We start from the raw sequence: 17076 nt of genomic DNA, 5'->3' as shown, positions 1-17076 counted from the left end.
AAGACCGGGTGCACCAAATAGCATCGAGCGATGACAAACCAATGACGTGATGGATGCCAGGGAAACCTCCAGTCCATCAATGAACACTTCACATCCTCGTGCCAATACCTTCTTCAAACCTTTTACTCTGGAGAAGCCCGTCCTACCGACTCATATCGAGTCCTATCTAGTCTATGCCCCCTCACCATTCAGAGCATGTCCTTCGCACAGGAGCTGGCGTCGTGGATGGCCCCGGCCAAGCTGGACCTCAGCACACCTCCTAAAGCAGGACATCCCGCCCCGAACGCCGAGCTGATGGGGTTCCCTAGGGCCGACGGGCGGCCTGCCGTCGTCGTGTTCCTGCGACACTGCGGCTGTCCATGTGAGTGAATCCCGGCCGGGGTCAAAGACGAGAACGTGTTATATGCTCACACACACTCACAACCCCCCCGCCCCTCAGTCGCCGAGAAGTCCTTCATCGTCCTCCGCGACGCCGCCTCCAGGAACCCGCGCGTCGCCTTCGTCGCCGTCTCCCACTCGTCCGAGTCGCACACCAAGAAGTGGGTGTCGGAGATCGGCGGCCCCGGGAGCGAAAACCCGGTTGAGGTGGTCGTCGACGAGGACCGGCGCGTCTACGCCGCGTGGGGGCTGGGCGCGTCGGGGTTCATGCACGTCCTCGCCCCGAGCGCGCTGGCGAGCGTCTTCCGGCTGTCGCGGGAAGAAGGGATCGTCAACCGGCCGACGGAGAGCGGGAGCCGGTGGCAGACGTCCGGGGCGTGGGCCGTGGATGGGGAGGGCAGGTTGACCTGGGGCGGGCCGGCGCAGACGGCGCCCGAGATTCCTGATGTCAAGGAGGCGCTGTCATCTCTGGGTCAGTAAGACGCCATGTTCGTTCTTTGTCTTCACAGGTAGACCGGTCTTCCATGACCTTTTGTTATTACAATTTTCTTTTACAATTTTTTTATCTTTATTTTTCACAGTTGGTGGCCTATTGGTAACGGTCGTTGGTTGTTCCCCTCCTTGACCATCCGGATGAAGCTGTCAACCTCGGCCTCGTCCGTCGCCCACGTCGTGAGCAGCCTCACGACAGCCTCGCCGTCACCGCGCCTCTCCCACACGTAGAACACGAAATGCGCCTGAAGCGCCTCGACTAGTGGCAGCGGCAGGACGGCGAAGACCTGGTTTGTCTGCGTCGCGGCGCACAACGCGAACCCGGCGGCCGTGATGCCGGCCGACAGCGCCTCGGCGCGCAGGTTCGCCCGGCGCGCGAGGTCGAAGTAGAGAACGTTGCCGTCGGCTTCGGCGGCGCAGTCATCATTACCGTTGCCATTGACGTCGCCACCAATACCACCGCAGCCGTCGTCGTCGTCGTCCCGGCCACGGAACAGCTCGGCGAACTGGGTGCCCATGACGCGGCTCTTGGCGAGCAGGGCGCCGTGCTGCTTGACGTGGAACTCGAACTCGGTCGCCAGCTGCGGGTCCTTGACGACGACGGCCTCGCCGAGGAGGGCGCCGTTCTTGGTGCCGCCGATCCAGAAGACGTCGGTCAGGTCGAGGACGTCGCGGAGGGTCATGTCGTTGGCGCGCGAGGCGAGGGCGGCGCCGATGCGGGCGCCGTCGAGGAAGAGGAGCAGGCCGTTGCGCTCGCAGACGCGCTTGAGGGCGGCGAGCTCGGCGCGGGTGTAGAGGGTGCCGATCTCGGTGGCGTTGGAGATGTAGACGAGGCGCGGCTTGGCGACGTGGGGGAAGTGCCAGTTGTCGTCGACGGCGCGCTGGACGGTCTGCGGGGTCAGCTTGCCGTCGAGGGGCGCGGGGACGTTGATGATCTTGTGGCCGCCGGCCTCGATGGCGCCGGCCTCGCGGGTGACGATGTGGCCGGAGGAGGCGGCGATGACGGCCTCGTGGGGCCGCAGGCAGGCGGCGATGGAGATGGCGTTGGCGGAGGTGCCGCTGGGGACGAAGAAGACGCCGACGTTGTCGCGGCCGAGCTGGCGGCGGATTCGCTGGCGGGCGAGGGCCGAGTAGGCGTCGCCGCCGTAGCCGGCCTCCTGGGACGTGTTGCTGGCGAGGAGGGCCTTGAGGAGGGCCGGGTGGGCGCCCTCGCTGTAATCGTCGAGGAAGCTGTACCGAGGGGCGGCCTCGGGGGCGGGGAACTGTGAGGGCATGTCTTTTGAGGTTGTGGTGTGTGTGTGTGAGTGAGTGTGTGTGTGATGTAAGTCTGTGTGATGTAAATAGGTGTGTAAGTGTTTGTTTGTGCGTGTGGTGTAAGTGCGTGTTTGTATGTGTATGTTGGCCAACAAGAACAACAAGAACATCAACAGCAAAAGACCAAGAGCAGAGCAGAGCAGAGAGACATGCCGTATCCTGATATCTATAACTCATACCAACTGCCTGTCCCCACCGTAAGACAGGCAAGATGCCCACCGGATGCCCACCGAGGCATGTCCGATGATGACCGAATCCGAGCGTTACTAAGTGGAACGTTAGTCAGTGCGAATGTCGGTGGGGTTTTTGTCTTTTTTTTTTGTGGTGCCCAACAAAATAAAAACAAAAACAAAAAAACGGTTGGACACTTCCCGAAACTCGGTATGTCTTGAAACCTTGATAAGCAAGTTCCCCCTCCCCAAAAAGGTAAAACCAGGGTCGGACGGCTACACGCGGCGCGGGGGAGGGTTTTAGAGAGAGGGAGAACGAGAGGGAGAAGGAGAGGGAGGGAGGATGGTTACGGACGGGCATCGCGGGAGCCGGATGGGTGTTCCGGGCGTGTTGACACTGCTGACCGTGCCGTATATGTAGGTCTGTATGTAGGTCTGTATGTAGGTCTGTATGTAGGTATGCATGTGTATGTGTATGTGTATGTGTATGTGTATGTGTATGTGAATGTGACCTTACTGTATAAGTACGAGGGGCCCGAGACACACGTCACGCGGTCATCATGGGCTGAGAGGAATGAGGGACAATCATCCTCGGGGATGTTGAGGACATTGACAGCCATCACGAGGACGAGGACGACGACGACGAGATGGCGTTGGCGGCGTCGAGGGAAAAGTCGATGAAGCTGCGGTACGTCTCAACGGTGGCGGCGTCGAGCGGCCTCGGGTACGTCAGCACCTTTTGCGACGCCGGCCGCAGCGCGATGCCCGAGGCCGTGAGGTCGCTGGCCTCGTCGTACAGCTCCGGGTACTTTGCGTAAAAGGCCGGGTCGATCTTGTAGTAGGACGCGCCGCGGTCCATGTTGAGCAGCTTGAACGCGGCGCGGGCGTGCGCCGGGGACGAGAACAAAGTGGCGATGTCGGGGGCCGGGAGGAGCGCCCGCACGAGGTCGCTCTCGCCGCCTGTGGTGGTGGACGAGGTGGGGGACTTTGAGGAGGAGGAGGAGGAGGATGACAACGAGGAAGACGACGACGACGACGACGACGACGACTCGGATGACATGGCCGTGATGAGGTCGGTGACGCGGACGTGGACGGTGACGCGCGGCGCGCCGCGGACGAGGTCGGCCATGGACGCCTCGACGACGTAGCCCGTGACGGCGTCGCAGAAGATCTGGTCGATGCGCGGGTTGGCGGCGTGGCGGCGGATGAGGCGGTCGCGGATGGAGGGGAACGGGATCCAGTCGACGACGCGCGGGTGGTCCGGGTGCCGGCGCTGCGTCTCGGTCGGCCGGTACCGCGGGTGAAGCCGTTCGAACGTCGCCGTCGACGGGCAGAGCTGCCAGGCCGTGAGCTCGACGATGTGGTAGAAACGCGTCTTTGCGTACCAGGCCATGACGTCGGGCCGCGTGATGCTGTTGAACATGGAGAGAACCATGAGGACGGGCTGGTAGATGCTGCGGATATTGTGTTAGTTCAGTCTCTATCTCTTTCACTCTCTCGCTCTCTCTCTCAACTCTCTCTCTGTCATGATCTGGGTTGATCATGATACAGGGGTGTCGGCGGCTAGCTTTACCTCTGCATGGACGACGACGACGACGACAGCTGCTGGCCGTCCAGCGCAAACCCCGATGCCCGCAGCTTGTCCTTGAGGAGCCGCTGGAGCAGCTGGATGTGGTCCGAGAAGGGCGAGTTGGACAGCGCCCAGTCCTTGCGCAGCATCGTGCTGGACTCCTGGGTCGCCGCCATGGCCGTCATGTACGGCTCGATGCCCGTCTGATACTCGAAGCTCCAGATGTTAGGGATCTGCGCGTACAGCGGGCTGGTGCCGGCGACGTTGATGAGCTCCGATGAGGAGAGGTCGTCCTCGAGCGGCTCTACGGGCGTGTGTGCGCGTGTGTGTTAGTGATTCATTCTCTTCTTGTATATGTGTATGTGTATGTGCATGTGCATGTGAGTAAAGAGAAGAAGCAGTATCTGCCTGCCTGCCTACCTGTCACCGAGGGCATGGGAAGTGACGGGTCAAACTCCAGCAGGGACGCGTCGAAAGCTTCCAACTCCATTGGCGCGTAGGATGAGGATGAGGAGGACGAGGCGGCGGCGGCGGCGGAAGCCGAAAGTAACGAGGTGTGAGGACCGTTCCCCCGTTCGTGCTCCGGACGACGTGACGGCGACGGCTCGGCGGAAGACCTCCCTGCGTCGTCGTCGTCGTTCGCACGGTAACTGCACCCCCCATCCCTCCCGCCGGCGGCCGTGTCGTCCAGCGTTTGGGAGACCGAGTCGTTCAGTCCCTGCAGCGTGGCCATCAGCCGGGCCATCTTGGCCTGGACCTCGACCAGCTGCGTCCGGAGCTGCCGGTTCTCGCGCTGCAGCGCCTCGATGCGCTCACTGTCGGACTTTTGGTCGGCGTTGACGCGGCTGCTGAGCTCCCGGATGCGCTCCGCCTGTCTGCGGCGGAACGCCTGCTGCGAGAGGCGGTTGCGCAGCCGTCTACATGGCGGCGTCAGTCAAGTCGTCAGTCATCATTCGTCAATTGGCCAAATTCGTTGGAGATGGGAGGGGGGGGGGGTGGGTGGGCGGGGAGTGGAGGGGAACAGATGAGAGGACAAAAACAGACTTCCGCTCCTGTTCGCTCATGTGAGCAGCGCCCTTGTCCTCGTCCGGCGCTGGCGAGGTCTGATTCTTCTGACCCGACGTCCTTTTGGTCGCCGAGCTCGGCATGATGTCCGGTTTTGGGCAGGATACGTATGTAGTCGAGAGTTTGACGTTTGTTTGCTTGTCTGTTCGTTACGAAAAGATGAGAAGAGTATGTATGGTAATATGCACATGTCACCAGCGAAAACCAGTCACCTCTCCAAGTTCCGTGGATCCGCGCTCTGACCGCCGGCCCCGCCACCGAGCCCGCCCGGGTTCGGCCGGCTAGAGCGCCGAGGTGCTGGATTCATACTGCTTACTACTGCTTACTGCTATTACCAAACGCATTGGTGTGACAATATTTCACTTTGTATCTGAGATCTGTGGTAGACCTACCTAGAACCCGGGGGGCTGGGCTCTTGGTTCAATGGTCTTATCGTTTGTTTAGTTCATAGGACGGCTGAGATGTACCACCCGTCACGATGCACGCTGTCATCCGTCTCGCTGATTGTATATTTCGCGCAGTGGTGTGGTACAACATGCGGTGCTTCCGTATGATGAAGGCGGAGGCTGCTCTTAAATATCGGCTTGAATGGTCTTTCAGACATAGTTTTGATTTATCCATTCTGGCCCGTGATGCCTCGGACGACGGGTTTGTTGGTCGCAACGAGTCTCACTGGAGTCGACAATATCTTGAGGCAGCAAACGCATCACATCACACCCCTCTCAGACTCTCATCATCTCATCGTCCTTATACCATAGAATCACACAATTTTCATTTCCAAATTTCGACGACTGAACACTACCAGCTAGCCACACGGGCAACGCCAATTTCATGAGCGTTCCATTGAAAAACACAACGTCTACGGTGCAGCCCCCACGAAAAGCCGTGCAAGCATGGCAATGTAATAATAACAGGATCAAGATGCCAAGATGACATGGGGAACCCCGAACCAGTCTCTCTCTCTTTCTCTCTCTCTCTCTCTATCTCTCTGGGCATTTCCGCGGCCATGTCCGAGACACCGACGGCAGATAGGCGTCTCCCAGCGTGGCGGAAAGAATGAGACGCAGCCCGTCAGCCAGCCTCCTCGTGCATCAGCTCTCCTCTCCGTTTCTTCGAAAAAAAAGACACATGCTTCCATGTTTGCTGCATGCATTCCTCCACGGGTCGTCTCGTGCCCTTCCAGAATGCCGGGCATGAGGCGAGAAGAGCGAGCGAGCGAGCGAGTAGGCCTCCCAAGGATGAAGATTGAGCAAAATGAGCCACGCTGACGTGAACCCTAAATTCATGGGGGGCGCCACTGCATATCAGAGATGACGGAGCTGAAAACCGGACTTTGGCCAATCGCAGAGTGAGTCTCGTGTGGGAACTTGAAAAAAATATAAAAAAATAAGGGGAAAGGCCAAGAAGAAGAATAAGAAACTCCCCTTCATTCCAAGAGAGCATGTGATTGTGAGACACGACCCGGAGTCTCGTCCCCAAAGGGATGTTTATCTGGAATGATTCGACGTTCAGCCTCTTTTCTTGCCTGAGGAGAGCTGCATGGGTGATAGTGATGAGAACCTCACTTTGAACACTTACACATACACATACACATACACACTCACTCACTCACGCACTCACGCACACACGCCCATCTTACAGCGTGCGGTAAAAGATATAAACCTCACACATCCTCCTCTTTCCACATCATCGCAACAGATCTCACCCGCCACCCTCCACACAACCAACTCTCCCCGTCCGCCGTGATCTCAGGATCACACACTATCCTTCGCCATGCCGCTCTTCAGGACGCCCACCGGCTCCGTCACCGTCTATCAGTCGGTCAAGAAGGACCAAGAGTGCATCACCACCACGCTCCGGGTCGTCGAAACCAGCACAACCTGCGGACACGGCCTGAGCAGCAGCAACAGCAGCAGCAACAACAATTACAACAACAGTAAGAACACCAAAACCACCAAGGTCAGCGAGATCCGCGCCGCGTTGCCCGAGTACCACCTCTCGCCGCCGTGGGAGCTGCTCTACGACGACCTCAAGCTCTTCCTCAAGCACATCCTCCTCGTCCCCTTCATCGCCTCCCCCATATGGCACACCCGCCGCGACGGCGAGACGCGCTACCCGGCCCTCGACCAGTCCTGGGTCCCCCGCTTCGCCAACTGGGGCATGATCCAACGCCTCGTCACGACCTCGCAGCGCCGCTTCCAGCGCCTCGTCGACCCCTACTTCCCCTCGGGAGAGATGGACGAGCTGTACCCGTCCATCGGCAACCTCATCTGCCTCGGCGCCCACGGCCTCCTCGTCATCGTCCAGCTGCTGTTCCTGCTCTCGCTTCCCTGGGTCGCCACGCTGCCCTTCAACGTCATCCTGCCCTACGCCTTCGCCTTCGTCACCCTCAACTACATTGTCTGCATCCCGCTCAACGCCGGCACCAGCAAGGGGATGCTCACGTCCCAGGACAGGTTCTGGCCCGAGTCGGAGCACTGGGAGAGGCACGACGACGAGCTGTGGATCTTTCTGAACGGGGTGTCTGTCGGGTACGAAACAGTCTCCCCCCCCCCCCCCTTCGTTACCTTATTATCCTTTCCTCTAAATCACCGAGAGCTGGCAGTCTGAAATGCTGACTTTTTGGACTTTGAAACTTACAGTTCCCATTGGTTGCAAGGTAACCTCAACAGACTCTCGAGGACGTTCCACCGCCCTATCACCGGCATCCATAACAAGACGTACGTAGCTTTTCTCACTTGTCTCCCCTACCCCCCCTTCCTATATTATATCAAATCGAAGAACAAAGTCTCTTGCGTGGTAGGCGGCTAACAACCTTTTGCAGGGCCGGCATCATCTTCGACACCATCCAGTGCCTCCTGGAGCGCTGCTTCTACTTCGGCACCACCGACACCAGACATTGCTACTCGGTGCTCGCCGGCCAGATAGCCCAGCGGGAAAAGATCGTCCTCATCCTGCACTCCCAGGGCGGCCTCCAGGGCAGCATCGTCGTCGACTGGCTGCTGGCCAACTACCCGCGCGAGACGCTCCGCAAGATCGAGATCTACACGTTCGGCAACGCCGCCAACCACTTCAACAACCCGCGCGCCGGCCTCGGCGACGACACCAGCGCCACGCTCGGCCACGTCGAGCACTACGGCAACGCCGGCGACTTCGTCGCCCGCTGGGGCGCCATCCACTTCAAGGCCAGGGTCTCGGACGAGGACCTCAACGCCGACCTCGACGAGCAGTCGCGCGCCGCCGACCTGCGCTACGTCCTCGGCCGCGACAAGCGCCAGAACAACTTCTCGGGCCTGCTCTTCAAGCACGACGTCAAGGGCCACCTGCTCAACCAGCACTACCTCGACCGCATCCTGCCGCTCAACGAGACGCTGACGGGCGTCGTCGAGGACGGCAAGGGCAAGCCGGTGCGCGGCTCCTTCATGAACCTCACCTTGCGGCCGGAACACGCGGGCCAGCACCTCGAGGGCGAGGGAGACCGCGTGTACCAGCACAGCAGGCTGTGGAAGTACGTCAACGGGCGGTCGCCGCACGACGAGGGCGAGAGCCATCACCGCATGGTGAACGGCTACCACCACTCTCACCCGCACTAATCGTGGTGAGAATCCGAGTTGTGCAAGACGGTATCTGGGGGGGATTGTGGTAATGAACGGGGGGAAGGGATGACGGTAATGGTGTTGAAGTGTTTGATGATCTAGGGATCTGTGTGCGCGTTGGTGAGTTGTGAGACGGGAAAGTTAGACTGGAGATGAAAGGATGAACTATAGGTGTCAAGCCTAGAATGTATTTTAGTTATAATAATCTTTCATTGAATCAATTCTTTAACGGTTTCGTTGTAGTTGTCGTCGTTGCATTGAATGTCCTCAGACTTCCTGCGGTTGAGTGCTAACCGAGAATAACATCTTGTAAAGCTTCGCATAAGGGGAACGGTCTGTTTGTGTTGCGAGTCCCTGATGATGCTTCGTTTCAATATTCGATCTTCATTCGCCAGAAATAGCCCCGTTGTATTATTTCATATGGTTCACACGTAACCCGTTCATCATACGCGTGTGACTTTCATCAGCTTCAGTTGGCATGCTGATAACTGCATACCGCCAAGTGTGGTTGTCCTTCGGTGGCTGCTGTAAGACTAATGCGTGAATAATAGCAGCTTGGGATATGGCTACGCAAACGCAGTCAAATCATCAACTTCCTAATACAGGATAAATAATAACCAGGAGCCCACTCACCCCATATTGAGTGTTGCTGACGCAACGCCGACCGCTGCGGCGCAGCGAGCCGAACCGGTGCCGCAGAACGAAGGTTCCCACGAACGACATGAGATGGACAGGGGGGGATCATCGCGTGCGTCACCGCCCTCTCATTCTCACTCTCTCATTCTCTCACTCTTCTCTCACCCTCTCACCGTTGATCAACCCCTTTTTGCTGCCTGTGAGTGTACCAGCCCTCCCAGTTCTTGACCCATGGAAAGCACGTATCTCAAGTGTTGTCGCAGCGAGAAATAGACGGAAAAAATATAACATAAAATGAACCTCCGCTTGCTTTCCTACGCAGCTCTCCTCCTCGGGAGTCGCGCATCTGCCGATCACGCAGAGCAACGCCCCCTTCGGAGCGATGGCCAATCGCGCAAGGGGCACCACCACCCTCGCGTTGTCTCGCCGGACCTGGACGCGTACATCGAGGGCATCATGCGGAAGTGGCACGCTCCCGGCTTGGCGGTTGCCATTGTTGACGGTGACAAGACGTGGGCAAAGGTACGGACACACTCATAGTTCCATTCACGGCCTACTCGGGGTCTCACCCCCCCCCCCCCCCCCCCCCCCCCCCTCTCCCTCCGGCGCCGTGCCGGGAGTGGTGGCCCGGGGCCTTGGCAACGACCAACGGCGGCCCGGCGGTTCCGTCGCCGTCAAAAATACACGTCCTCTCCCCTTCCCTCCAGTTGGGTGAGGAAGCCGTTGACCAAATTACCCCCCCGAAAAGGAGCATCGTCACCATTCAAACACACACTAACACCTACTTCACCACCAAAAGGGCTATGGCTACGCCGTCCTCAACAACTCCACCCCCGTCACGCCGCACACCCTCTTCTACACCGGGAGCACCACCAAGTCCTTCACCGCCGCCGCCCTCTCCCTCCTCATCGACGACGACGCCGCCGCCAACTCGTCCCTGTACGCCGGCCTCACCTGGCAGACCCCCGTCTCCAGCATCCTGCGCGACGACTTCGTCCTCAGCGACGACTGGGCCACGGCCCATGTCACCCTCGAGGACGCCCTGAGTCACCGGACGGGCTACCCGCGCCACGACCTCGCCTCGGCCCGGACCGCCCGCGACACCGTCCGCCTCCTCCGCCACCTGCCCCTCGCCGCCGAGCCGCGCACGCGCTTCCTCTACAGCAACAAGATGTACGCCGCCGCCGGCTACCTGGTCGAGGTCCTCACGGGCACCCGCCTCGGCGCCTTCCTCCGCGACCGCCTCTGGGCGCCCATGGGCATGGACGAGACGTACTTCTCCCTCGCCGAGGCCCGGCGCAGCGGTCTCGTCCTCGCGTCCGAGTACTACTACGACCCCGTCCGCGGGAGGCACGTCGAGCTGCCGCACGAGCCGTCGTCGGGCGAGGAGGGCGCGGGCTCCATCGTCTCGACCGTGCTGGACTACGCAAAGTACCTGCGCGTCATGGTCGAGGAGGCGGCGCCGCTGTCCGCGGCCGGGCACCGCGAGCTCAAGACGCCGCGGAGCTTCGTCGTCCCGTCGTCCAAGCCGCCGTACACGGGGCCCATGACGTACGCCTTCGGCTGGAACACGGCCGTCTTCGAGGGCGAGCAGGTCTACTTCCACACGGGGGCCGTCACCATGTTCATCGCCGCCATGATGATGATCCCCTCCAAGAAGGTCGCCGTCGCCGTCTTCACCAACTCGGACAACAGGGTCCCGCAAGTCGTGGCGCACCACGTCCTGTGGGAGCACCTGGGCGTGCCGAAGCACAAGCGGTTCGATCTCAACAAGCAGTAAGCCAACATCCCGAGGGAAAGAAACACACGAGATATCAAGCTGACATGCCCCTCCCCTTCTCCAAGACTCAAGTCCGAGATCGCAGACCAGCTTGAGTACCTCCAGACCTGCGCCAAGAGCATTTACCCGTCCCTCCCGGACCCCCCTTACCTCCCCACGCTGCCCATCGCGGACCACATCGGCTCCTTCTTCGACCCGGGCTACGGCACCCTCACGGTCGACCTCCACTGCGCCGACGACGACGACGACTCCAAGGCGTGCGGGCTCCAGGTCCTCGGCATCGGCGGGGAGGGGTTCGCGTACCTGCAGCCCACCGTCTACCTCGAGCCCATGTCTGGCAACTACTGGCTCGGCCGGGGATACGTCGGCGGCGATGTTGCAAAAGAAGTCGGGGTCCCGTCCTTCTGCGTGCCCGTCGAGTTCCGGGTCGACGTCCACGGGACCGTCACGCACCTGGGCATCGGGGTCCGGCTGGAGGGGGACGACGGGCCGCTGACGTGGTTTGAGCGTGTCTGACGCAGATGGGCCGTCTGTACTCAGACTTGCAAGACTCAGTCGACGTTTCTGTCACGCAGTTGTGGCCCAATCCAGAATGCGAGGTAGTTACTTGAAAAACCACATCTAGACCAAAATGAAACATCTAAAATCCTCCAATCCGATGACCCTCCTCCATATCAAACAGAAACCCCTCTAATCAGCCGCCAAATCCAACCTCTTTCACCACATCGTCTACCGTTTCTTCCTCGGCGGTCCATCGTCCGCTCTAAAGATCAGCTTCCGCTTGGGCAAAACCTCCAAGGCTGTCCGCTGCAGCTCATTCGGCGAGTCTCTCACGTCCCGAGCCGCATTCTTCTCCCCCGCGGACGTCTGTGGTTCCCGTGCGCCTTCAACATCGCCCGTCGATGACTTCTCTGGTCTTTTCACGGCTAGCCCCGCCGTCGGGTGGCTTCCAGACACCCTCCTCATTCCACTCGCCCTCTTCTCCTCCGTCCGCCGCCTCAACTCCGAAGTCGGCCGCTGAAGCTGCTCCGGGGTCGGCCTCGGAACGCACGAGAGCGGCCCGCCGCTCGATCCGGCCCTCGCCCTTGGAGCCCCGCTGAGCTCGGGCCGGGCCCCGTGTTTGATGCTGGCCATCAGGTTGTTGAGGTAGTTCCGCGACGGCGCCGGCCGGAAGATATCCTCCCTCTCAAAATCCTCGTCCTGCAATGTCCCCCGCGCCTTTCGGATGGCGCTCGAGTACGGGGCGATCTCGTCGTCGGCCGGGGACGACCGCTTCTTCGTCTTCTTTGACTGGTCGGTCCAGATGGGCATCTTGAAGTTGCCTAGACGAACCCCGTCTCTGTTAGCCGGTCGTGCTCGACAGCATCCCTGAAGGCAAAGAAGACAAAATTCTCTTACGAGGCGCAGTTCTCCTCGGATCCCACTTCACGACGCGGCCTCCGCCACCGCCCGGCCGTTTCTTCTTGACCAGGACGGCGCAGATCAGATCCTGGCAATGGCTGACCAAATACGACTTGAGCTCTCGATCCGTCACGATTCCCCCCAGGAACGGCTCGAACTTGGGGTAGTTGGGGTTGGCCGAGCCGAACCGCATAGCCGCTATAACATATCCCGAGCGTGGTTAGTTCTGGGTTTCGACATATATCTCTCATATAAAAGACAACATGACATGGAATCCAGGATCTCTCTCACCCGTCATGTCATAGACCATGCCGTCCGAGGCCACGAACGCGTCGTTCTGCACGTCCCTGACCTCGTCGATTTGCCCGTTAAACATCTGCAGCTCGTCACGTTCCATCTCCGGGAGACCCTGTCCGATCCTCGCGACCGTGGCTAAGATGTAGGCCCTCAGCCGAGCGAGCTGGAGCAGCGGCGCCTCGTCGTCGTCCTCCACCTTGAGGTCCTGCGTAGCATCTGCGCCCAGATACGGCGAGACCTGCTCCACAAGATCCCTGTACGCTTCGTATTCGTCCGACTCTCTAAGCGCTGCAGTCATTTGGTCCTCGTCAGCATTATCAATCTCCGGCCCCAGCAACCTGTATCACCAGGTCCGGATTGTCTTGTGTAGTTGGTTTACCTTGGACCGAGTAGACGCTCCTGTCAATCATGATCTCGTGCGGGCGGACGAGGTCCCTGTTCGCCGTGCCCTCCAGCTCGTCGTCCTGGTACTGCTGCCGCTGCTCGACGAGGTTGCCGATGTACAGCTCCTGCAGCCTCGATATGATGAGGTCGCGGTTCTCCCCATGGTACCGGTCGAAGAGGGCGGTGACGTCCCGTCCGGCGTTCTCGACCAGGACCTGGAGGCCGCCCGGGTGTAAGTCGACGTAGTCTCACGCACGACGCGGTCAGCCCATCCATCCATTCATCATCTCTCGTCTCATTTCATACGATGGAGGAAGAGAGACTCACTCGTGATGTCGTATACCCTGCCGTCGATCGCCACATACATGCCCACCTCCCTGAACTCGTGCCCGCGGAGCATCTTCGGTGTGAACGTTCGGACGGAGTGCCGGTCCGCCACCGCGCTGGACCCAGCGGCGGCGGCCAGGATCCCAATCCTCCAGATCGCCAGCGACTTCCTGATCTCGGCGAGGCTGTAGCCCTGGTCCCGGAGGTTCCGCGACGGATCGCCCCCGGGGACGCTCCGAAGCAGCTCCGTCAGCTTCGGTTCCGACACGCACTTGAGATCTACAATCCTCCGTCAGCTCGACTCATCTTGTGTCTCTCAAACGTCCTTAAGGACATGTATCGCAATCCTTTCTCCCTGTCTCTCTCTTACCAGTGACGTCAAAGACGCTGCGATGCATCCGGATCCATAACGGCCGCCCGTCCCTACCGTCGCTCAACGCAACGTCCTCTTCCCTTAACACTCTGGCTACCCTCCCGATTGCCAGCGCCGGATGCCCCTCTTCCTCCTCCTCTTCCACCTCAAACAGCCGTCTCGTCGCCTCGCGCGTAAGCTGCCGCCCGTAAAACGTCCGCCTCGTCAATGCCAGCACCTCGTCCCGCGCAACCCCGAGCGCCCGGCTCACCGCCGACCGCCGGTACACCTCCAGGTCGAGCCCGTCCTCGACCAGCACGAGTGGCTCGCCGAACCTCTCCGCATGGTCGTGCAGCTCCGCCGGCGTGAAGTATGGCATCATCGCCCGGGGCCGGCCCCGATGCTGCCGGTCTCCCGCCGGCGCATACGCCTCCCCCGCGAGCCCCCTCATGGCAAACGCCGGCAGGCCGCCGCCAGTCTGCATGTTGATCGTCGGGTCCTCGCCGCGCAGCACCTCGCCCGACGGGTCCTCGTACCCGATGCCGCCCGGCTGCTTCCACCCTTTGCCCGCCGCCCAGAACTCCATGATGCCCAGCGCCTGGCCGTCCTCCGACGTCCCCGGGTACGGCGGCATGTCGAAGCCGAGGTCGAGCCACGACGAGAACCCCTCCCTGCGGTCCGCCTCGATCCGCACCTGCATGCCGTCGCACGCGACCTCGAACGCGCGCCTCAGACCCGCCGGCCGCACGCAGAGCGACTCGAATGTGTCGTACGTGTCGCGCGCCAGCTGGACCGCCTCCAGCCGCGCCCGCCGCACCGCCGACGGCACGTCAATGCTCTTGTGCCGCCCCAGCAGCCAGATCGCCGGGTACTCCCACCGCGCCGCCTCCGCCGCCTGGATCGTGTCCTCGGCGTCCTGGCGCTGGTCGGCGCTCAGCGGCACGCCCGGGTTCAGCGTCCAGTGCGTCGTCTGCGCGCCTCTCGGCTTCTTCACTGGCGTCATCTTCGGCAGCCGGGCCGGCAGCGCGGCGTACAGGAGGTACCCCAGCGCGCGCCAGAACCACACCGTGATGCCGACCTGCCGCGGCACGTCCCCGTAGTGGGACTTCGACGCCCACACAGCCAGCGAGCCGTTGGGGTTCATGCCCATCTTGTACGGGTGGATCCAGCGCTGCACGATGCCCTGCGCGTTGGCCTCCTGCCGGTCGTTGCGCCGGACGAAGCCGACGTCGTGGAGCCAGGTGAGGTCCTCGCGGTACCGCCGCCCGTTCCACGGCGTCAGCTGCCACATGGAGAACGTGTCGACGTACCAGGGCCGCAGCCGGGTGTACTTCTGTCGCCGCGCGTGCAGCTCCCTCGCCAGGGACCGGAGCGACTTCGCCTGGTGCTGGGCCGGCGCGAAGTCGGCCACCCACCGCGTCGTCTTGTCTCTGGGATACGTCAGGGGCACCGGGTACCCGTCGTCGCCCAGGACGAGCGTGGTGGAGAGCATCTTGGGCGTCCTGAGGCAGGCCGCGCCGAACCGTCCGACCAGATACTCCCAGAACGCCTGGGACGAGAGGGACTGCGTCCATAGGCCCGGCACCGGCCAGCTGGTGAAGGCGGCCGTGAAGTCACGCGGCTGGTCGAACGTCCACTGGTGATTGTCCCAGTACAGCGGCCACTCCATCAGGCCTACGATCAGGCCGGCCCCCGTCGTCGTGTGGAAGTACTCGGCCGACTCCTCCGTGATGACGGTCGAGAACTTGCCGCCGAACGTGGTCGTCTCCCACGAGTGTCCGAGCTCGCTTTGGTTCTCGAGGGGGCCGAACTGTGTCCGCGGTTAGACAGTATCTTGCCACGCAGGGGGGCTGGATAGACCTCACGAGTTCCATATCACGATACGGCTGGCCAAGCACAGTCACCACAGCTGCGTCGGTTCTGACGCACATAGCAATCGCATGCTAGAGGCCAAGGGGCGTTTAGAGTAAGCAGACTTCCCTCGTGAGAAGGTTATACAAACAACAGGGATCGTTGCAAAAGATGCAACTTACCATAAGCTCGTGAACCATCTCAAAGAATAACAACGGAGTTAGTTTAAGGTCTCTTTCACAGATTTAAACCAAAAAGAAAAAAAAGCAAGAAGGTTCTCACCGTATCAGCCACATTTACCAGCGCAGACTTCCTCGACCGCTCCGTCGTCATCGGGTCCAACAGCGTCCTCATCTCGAGCACGTCGATGAAGATGGCAATGGGTCCCGTCACGAACCCCTTGACCGGCACCGTCAGCCCGTGCGTGATGCCGTCGGGCTCGTAATTGGCCTGCCTCGCCTTGTCGTTGAACGTCCAGAAGACCCGCTGGCCGAGCACGCGCAGCAGCTGCTGTATCGTGTCCTCGGCCGTCAGCAGCTGGGCCGGCGGGCTCCGCATCCACCAGAGGTTGCCTTTCTGGCCGGAGCCGAGGGGCACCTCCTTCCAGCCGGACTGGTAGTTTGCCGGGTTGACGAGGGACTGGAACCTGGATGACGAAACGTGTGTCAGATCATGAACTTCTTTCTGGGTTTGCTGGTCACCGAAACCGGCTCAGAGTCGAACGGAGGGTGAGAAACGTACCAGGGCGTCAGAAGACAGCTGCGGAGCATGTTCTCGGCGACCTGGATCGCCTCCCGCAGCACCGACCACACCCCCGGGTCCTGCGCACTCCACAGGTACGCCGTCGTCCACGTGTTGGTCCAGTTGGGCGGCACCGTGAAGTCAATCACCCAGCGGTCCCTCGCCCAGAACGGAAACCACGTCCACTCCTGCACTTCGACGCTGCCGGCGTCCCCGGTCCCGGCAAACCACGGCGCCTCGTCTGCCGCCGCGTACACGTCGGCCTGTGCGAGCAACGCCGCCTCCCACGTCCGCATGCCGAACAACTTATTCGTCTGCTGTCCCTCCGAGGTGTACAGGTCGTCGAGCCGCTCCGGCGGCGGCTGCGGGATCCGGGCTGGCGACGGGTCGTCGAGGCGGAGCGTCACGGGGTCAATGGCCGGGAAGACCGGGTCAATCCACGAGAGGCCGTCCGTCCTCCGGGGCCGCGGCTTGCCCACGCAGTAGTGCTCCGCCCATCCCTTCTTGGGAACGGACATGTTTGGCAGACGGGTTGGTGGAGGTTGATGGACAGCCCTTCCGCGGTGTATGTTTGGTTTGGTTTATTGCCATAAAGTCTCATGAAGCATAGGCGTCCGAACAGCGAGCGGCTCTGGCTTCAATATGGTATGAGTGAAATCAAGTTTCTAGAGGGGCTGTGGACGATTAACAATGAGGCGATGGTCATCAGAAGAAAAGGCGAT

At 60.9% G+C, this 17076-nt stretch overlaps 6 protein-coding genes across 6 annotated transcripts; 3 read left to right on the top strand and 3 right to left on the bottom strand.

Moving 5' to 3' along the window:
- The first annotated feature begins 80 nt into the window (after nt 1–80).
- Nucleotides 81–951, top strand: CDEST_05659 (Putative peroxiredoxin-like 2A/B/C, Thioredoxin-like superfamily). The gene is made up of 2 exons (XM_062921818.1): nt 81–361; nt 440–951. Exons 1-2 carry the CDS (start codon nt 196–198, stop codon nt 856–858), a joined length of 585 nt encoding a protein of 194 aa, XP_062777869.1. The 5' UTR covers nt 81–195; the 3' UTR covers nt 859–951.
- Nucleotides 952–953: 2 nt separating this feature from the next.
- CDEST_05658 (Putative aromatic amino acid beta-eliminating lyase/threonine aldolase) lies at nt 954–2144 on the bottom strand (the record flags this gene model as incomplete). Its single annotated transcript, XM_062921817.1, has 1 exon — nt 954–2144. One exon carries the CDS (start codon nt 2142–2144, stop codon nt 954–956), a length of 1191 nt encoding a protein of 396 aa, XP_062777868.1.
- A 312-nt stretch (nt 2145–2456) lies between these two features.
- CDEST_05657 (Putative basic-leucine zipper domain-containing protein) lies at nt 2457–5148 on the bottom strand. The gene is made up of 4 exons (XM_062921816.1): nt 4969–5148; nt 4345–4841; nt 3928–4228; nt 2457–3808 (listed from the first exon to the last, which is right to left on the bottom strand). The coding sequence occupies exons 1-4, from the start codon at nt 5070–5072 to the stop codon at nt 2974–2976; spliced, it is 1737 nt and encodes a 578-aa protein (XP_062777867.1). The 5' UTR covers nt 5073–5148; the 3' UTR covers nt 2457–2973.
- Nucleotides 5149–6436: 1288 nt separating this feature from the next.
- CDEST_05656 (Putative alpha/Beta hydrolase) lies at nt 6437–8582 on the top strand (the record flags this gene model as incomplete). Its single annotated transcript, XM_062921815.1, has 3 exons — nt 6437–7520; nt 7632–7709; nt 7814–8582. The coding sequence occupies exons 1-3, from the start codon at nt 6763–6765 to the stop codon at nt 8580–8582; spliced, it is 1605 nt and encodes a 534-aa protein (XP_062777866.1). The 5' UTR covers nt 6437–6762.
- An 834-nt stretch (nt 8583–9416) lies between these two features.
- On the top strand, nt 9417–11653 carry CDEST_05655 (Putative beta-lactamase/transpeptidase). The gene is made up of 3 exons (XM_062921814.1): nt 9417–9743; nt 10021–10997; nt 11067–11653. Exons 1-3 carry the CDS (start codon nt 9516–9518, stop codon nt 11515–11517), a joined length of 1656 nt encoding a protein of 551 aa, XP_062777865.1. The 5' UTR covers nt 9417–9515; the 3' UTR covers nt 11518–11653.
- A 77-nt stretch (nt 11654–11730) lies between these two features.
- On the bottom strand, nt 11731–16872 carry CDEST_05654 (Putative cytochrome b5-like heme/steroid binding domain, cytochrome b5, heme-binding protein; the record flags this gene model as incomplete). Its single annotated transcript, XM_062921813.1, has 8 exons — nt 11731–12323; nt 12400–12600; nt 12694–12987; nt 13079–13330; nt 13411–13689; nt 13781–15572; nt 15896–16259; nt 16355–16872. The coding sequence occupies 8 exons, from the start codon at nt 16870–16872 to the stop codon at nt 11731–11733; spliced, it is 4293 nt and encodes a 1430-aa protein (XP_062777864.1).
- Nucleotides 16873–17076: the final 204 nt, after the last annotated feature.

Source organism: Colletotrichum destructivum, chromosome 3, assembly GCF_034447905.1.
Source record: "Colletotrichum destructivum chromosome 3, complete sequence".
NCBI lineage: Eukaryota > Fungi > Ascomycota > Sordariomycetes > Glomerellales > Glomerellaceae > Colletotrichum > Colletotrichum destructivum.
The sequence above is the reverse complement of the archived record's forward strand: the minus strand, read 5'-3'. Positions and strand labels throughout refer to the sequence as shown.

Bases quoted from the DNA above. Each gene is read 5' to 3' on its own strand.
- CDEST_05659 (XM_062921818.1), top strand. From the start codon at position 196: ATGTCCTTCGCACAGGAGCTGGCGTCGTGGATGGCCCCGGCCAAGCTG. The intron at 362-439 runs GTGAGTGAATCC...CCCGCCCCTCAG, and splicing joins GCGACACTGCGGCTGTCCAT to TCGCCGAGAAGTCCTTCATC.
- CDEST_05657 (XM_062921816.1), bottom strand. From the start codon at position 5,072: ATGCCGAGCTCGGCGACCAAAAGGACGTCGGGTCAGAAGAATCAGACC. The intron at 4,842-4,968 runs GTCTGTTTTTGT...GCCGCCATGTAG, and splicing joins ATGAGCGAACAGGAGCGGAA to ACGGCTGCGCAACCGCCTCT. The intron at 4,229-4,344 runs GTAGGCAGGCAG...ACACGCCCGTAG, and splicing joins TCCCATGCCCTCGGTGACAG to AGCCGCTCGAGGACGACCTC.
- CDEST_05655 (XM_062921814.1), top strand. From the start codon at position 9,516: ATGAACCTCCGCTTGCTTTCCTACGCAGCTCTCCTCCTCGGGAGTCGC. The intron at 9,744-10,020 runs GTACGGACACAC...CACCACCAAAAG, and splicing joins GTGACAAGACGTGGGCAAAG to GGCTATGGCTACGCCGTCCT. The intron at 10,998-11,066 runs GTAAGCCAACAT...CCCTTCTCCAAG, and splicing joins CGGTTCGATCTCAACAAGCA to ACTCAAGTCCGAGATCGCAG.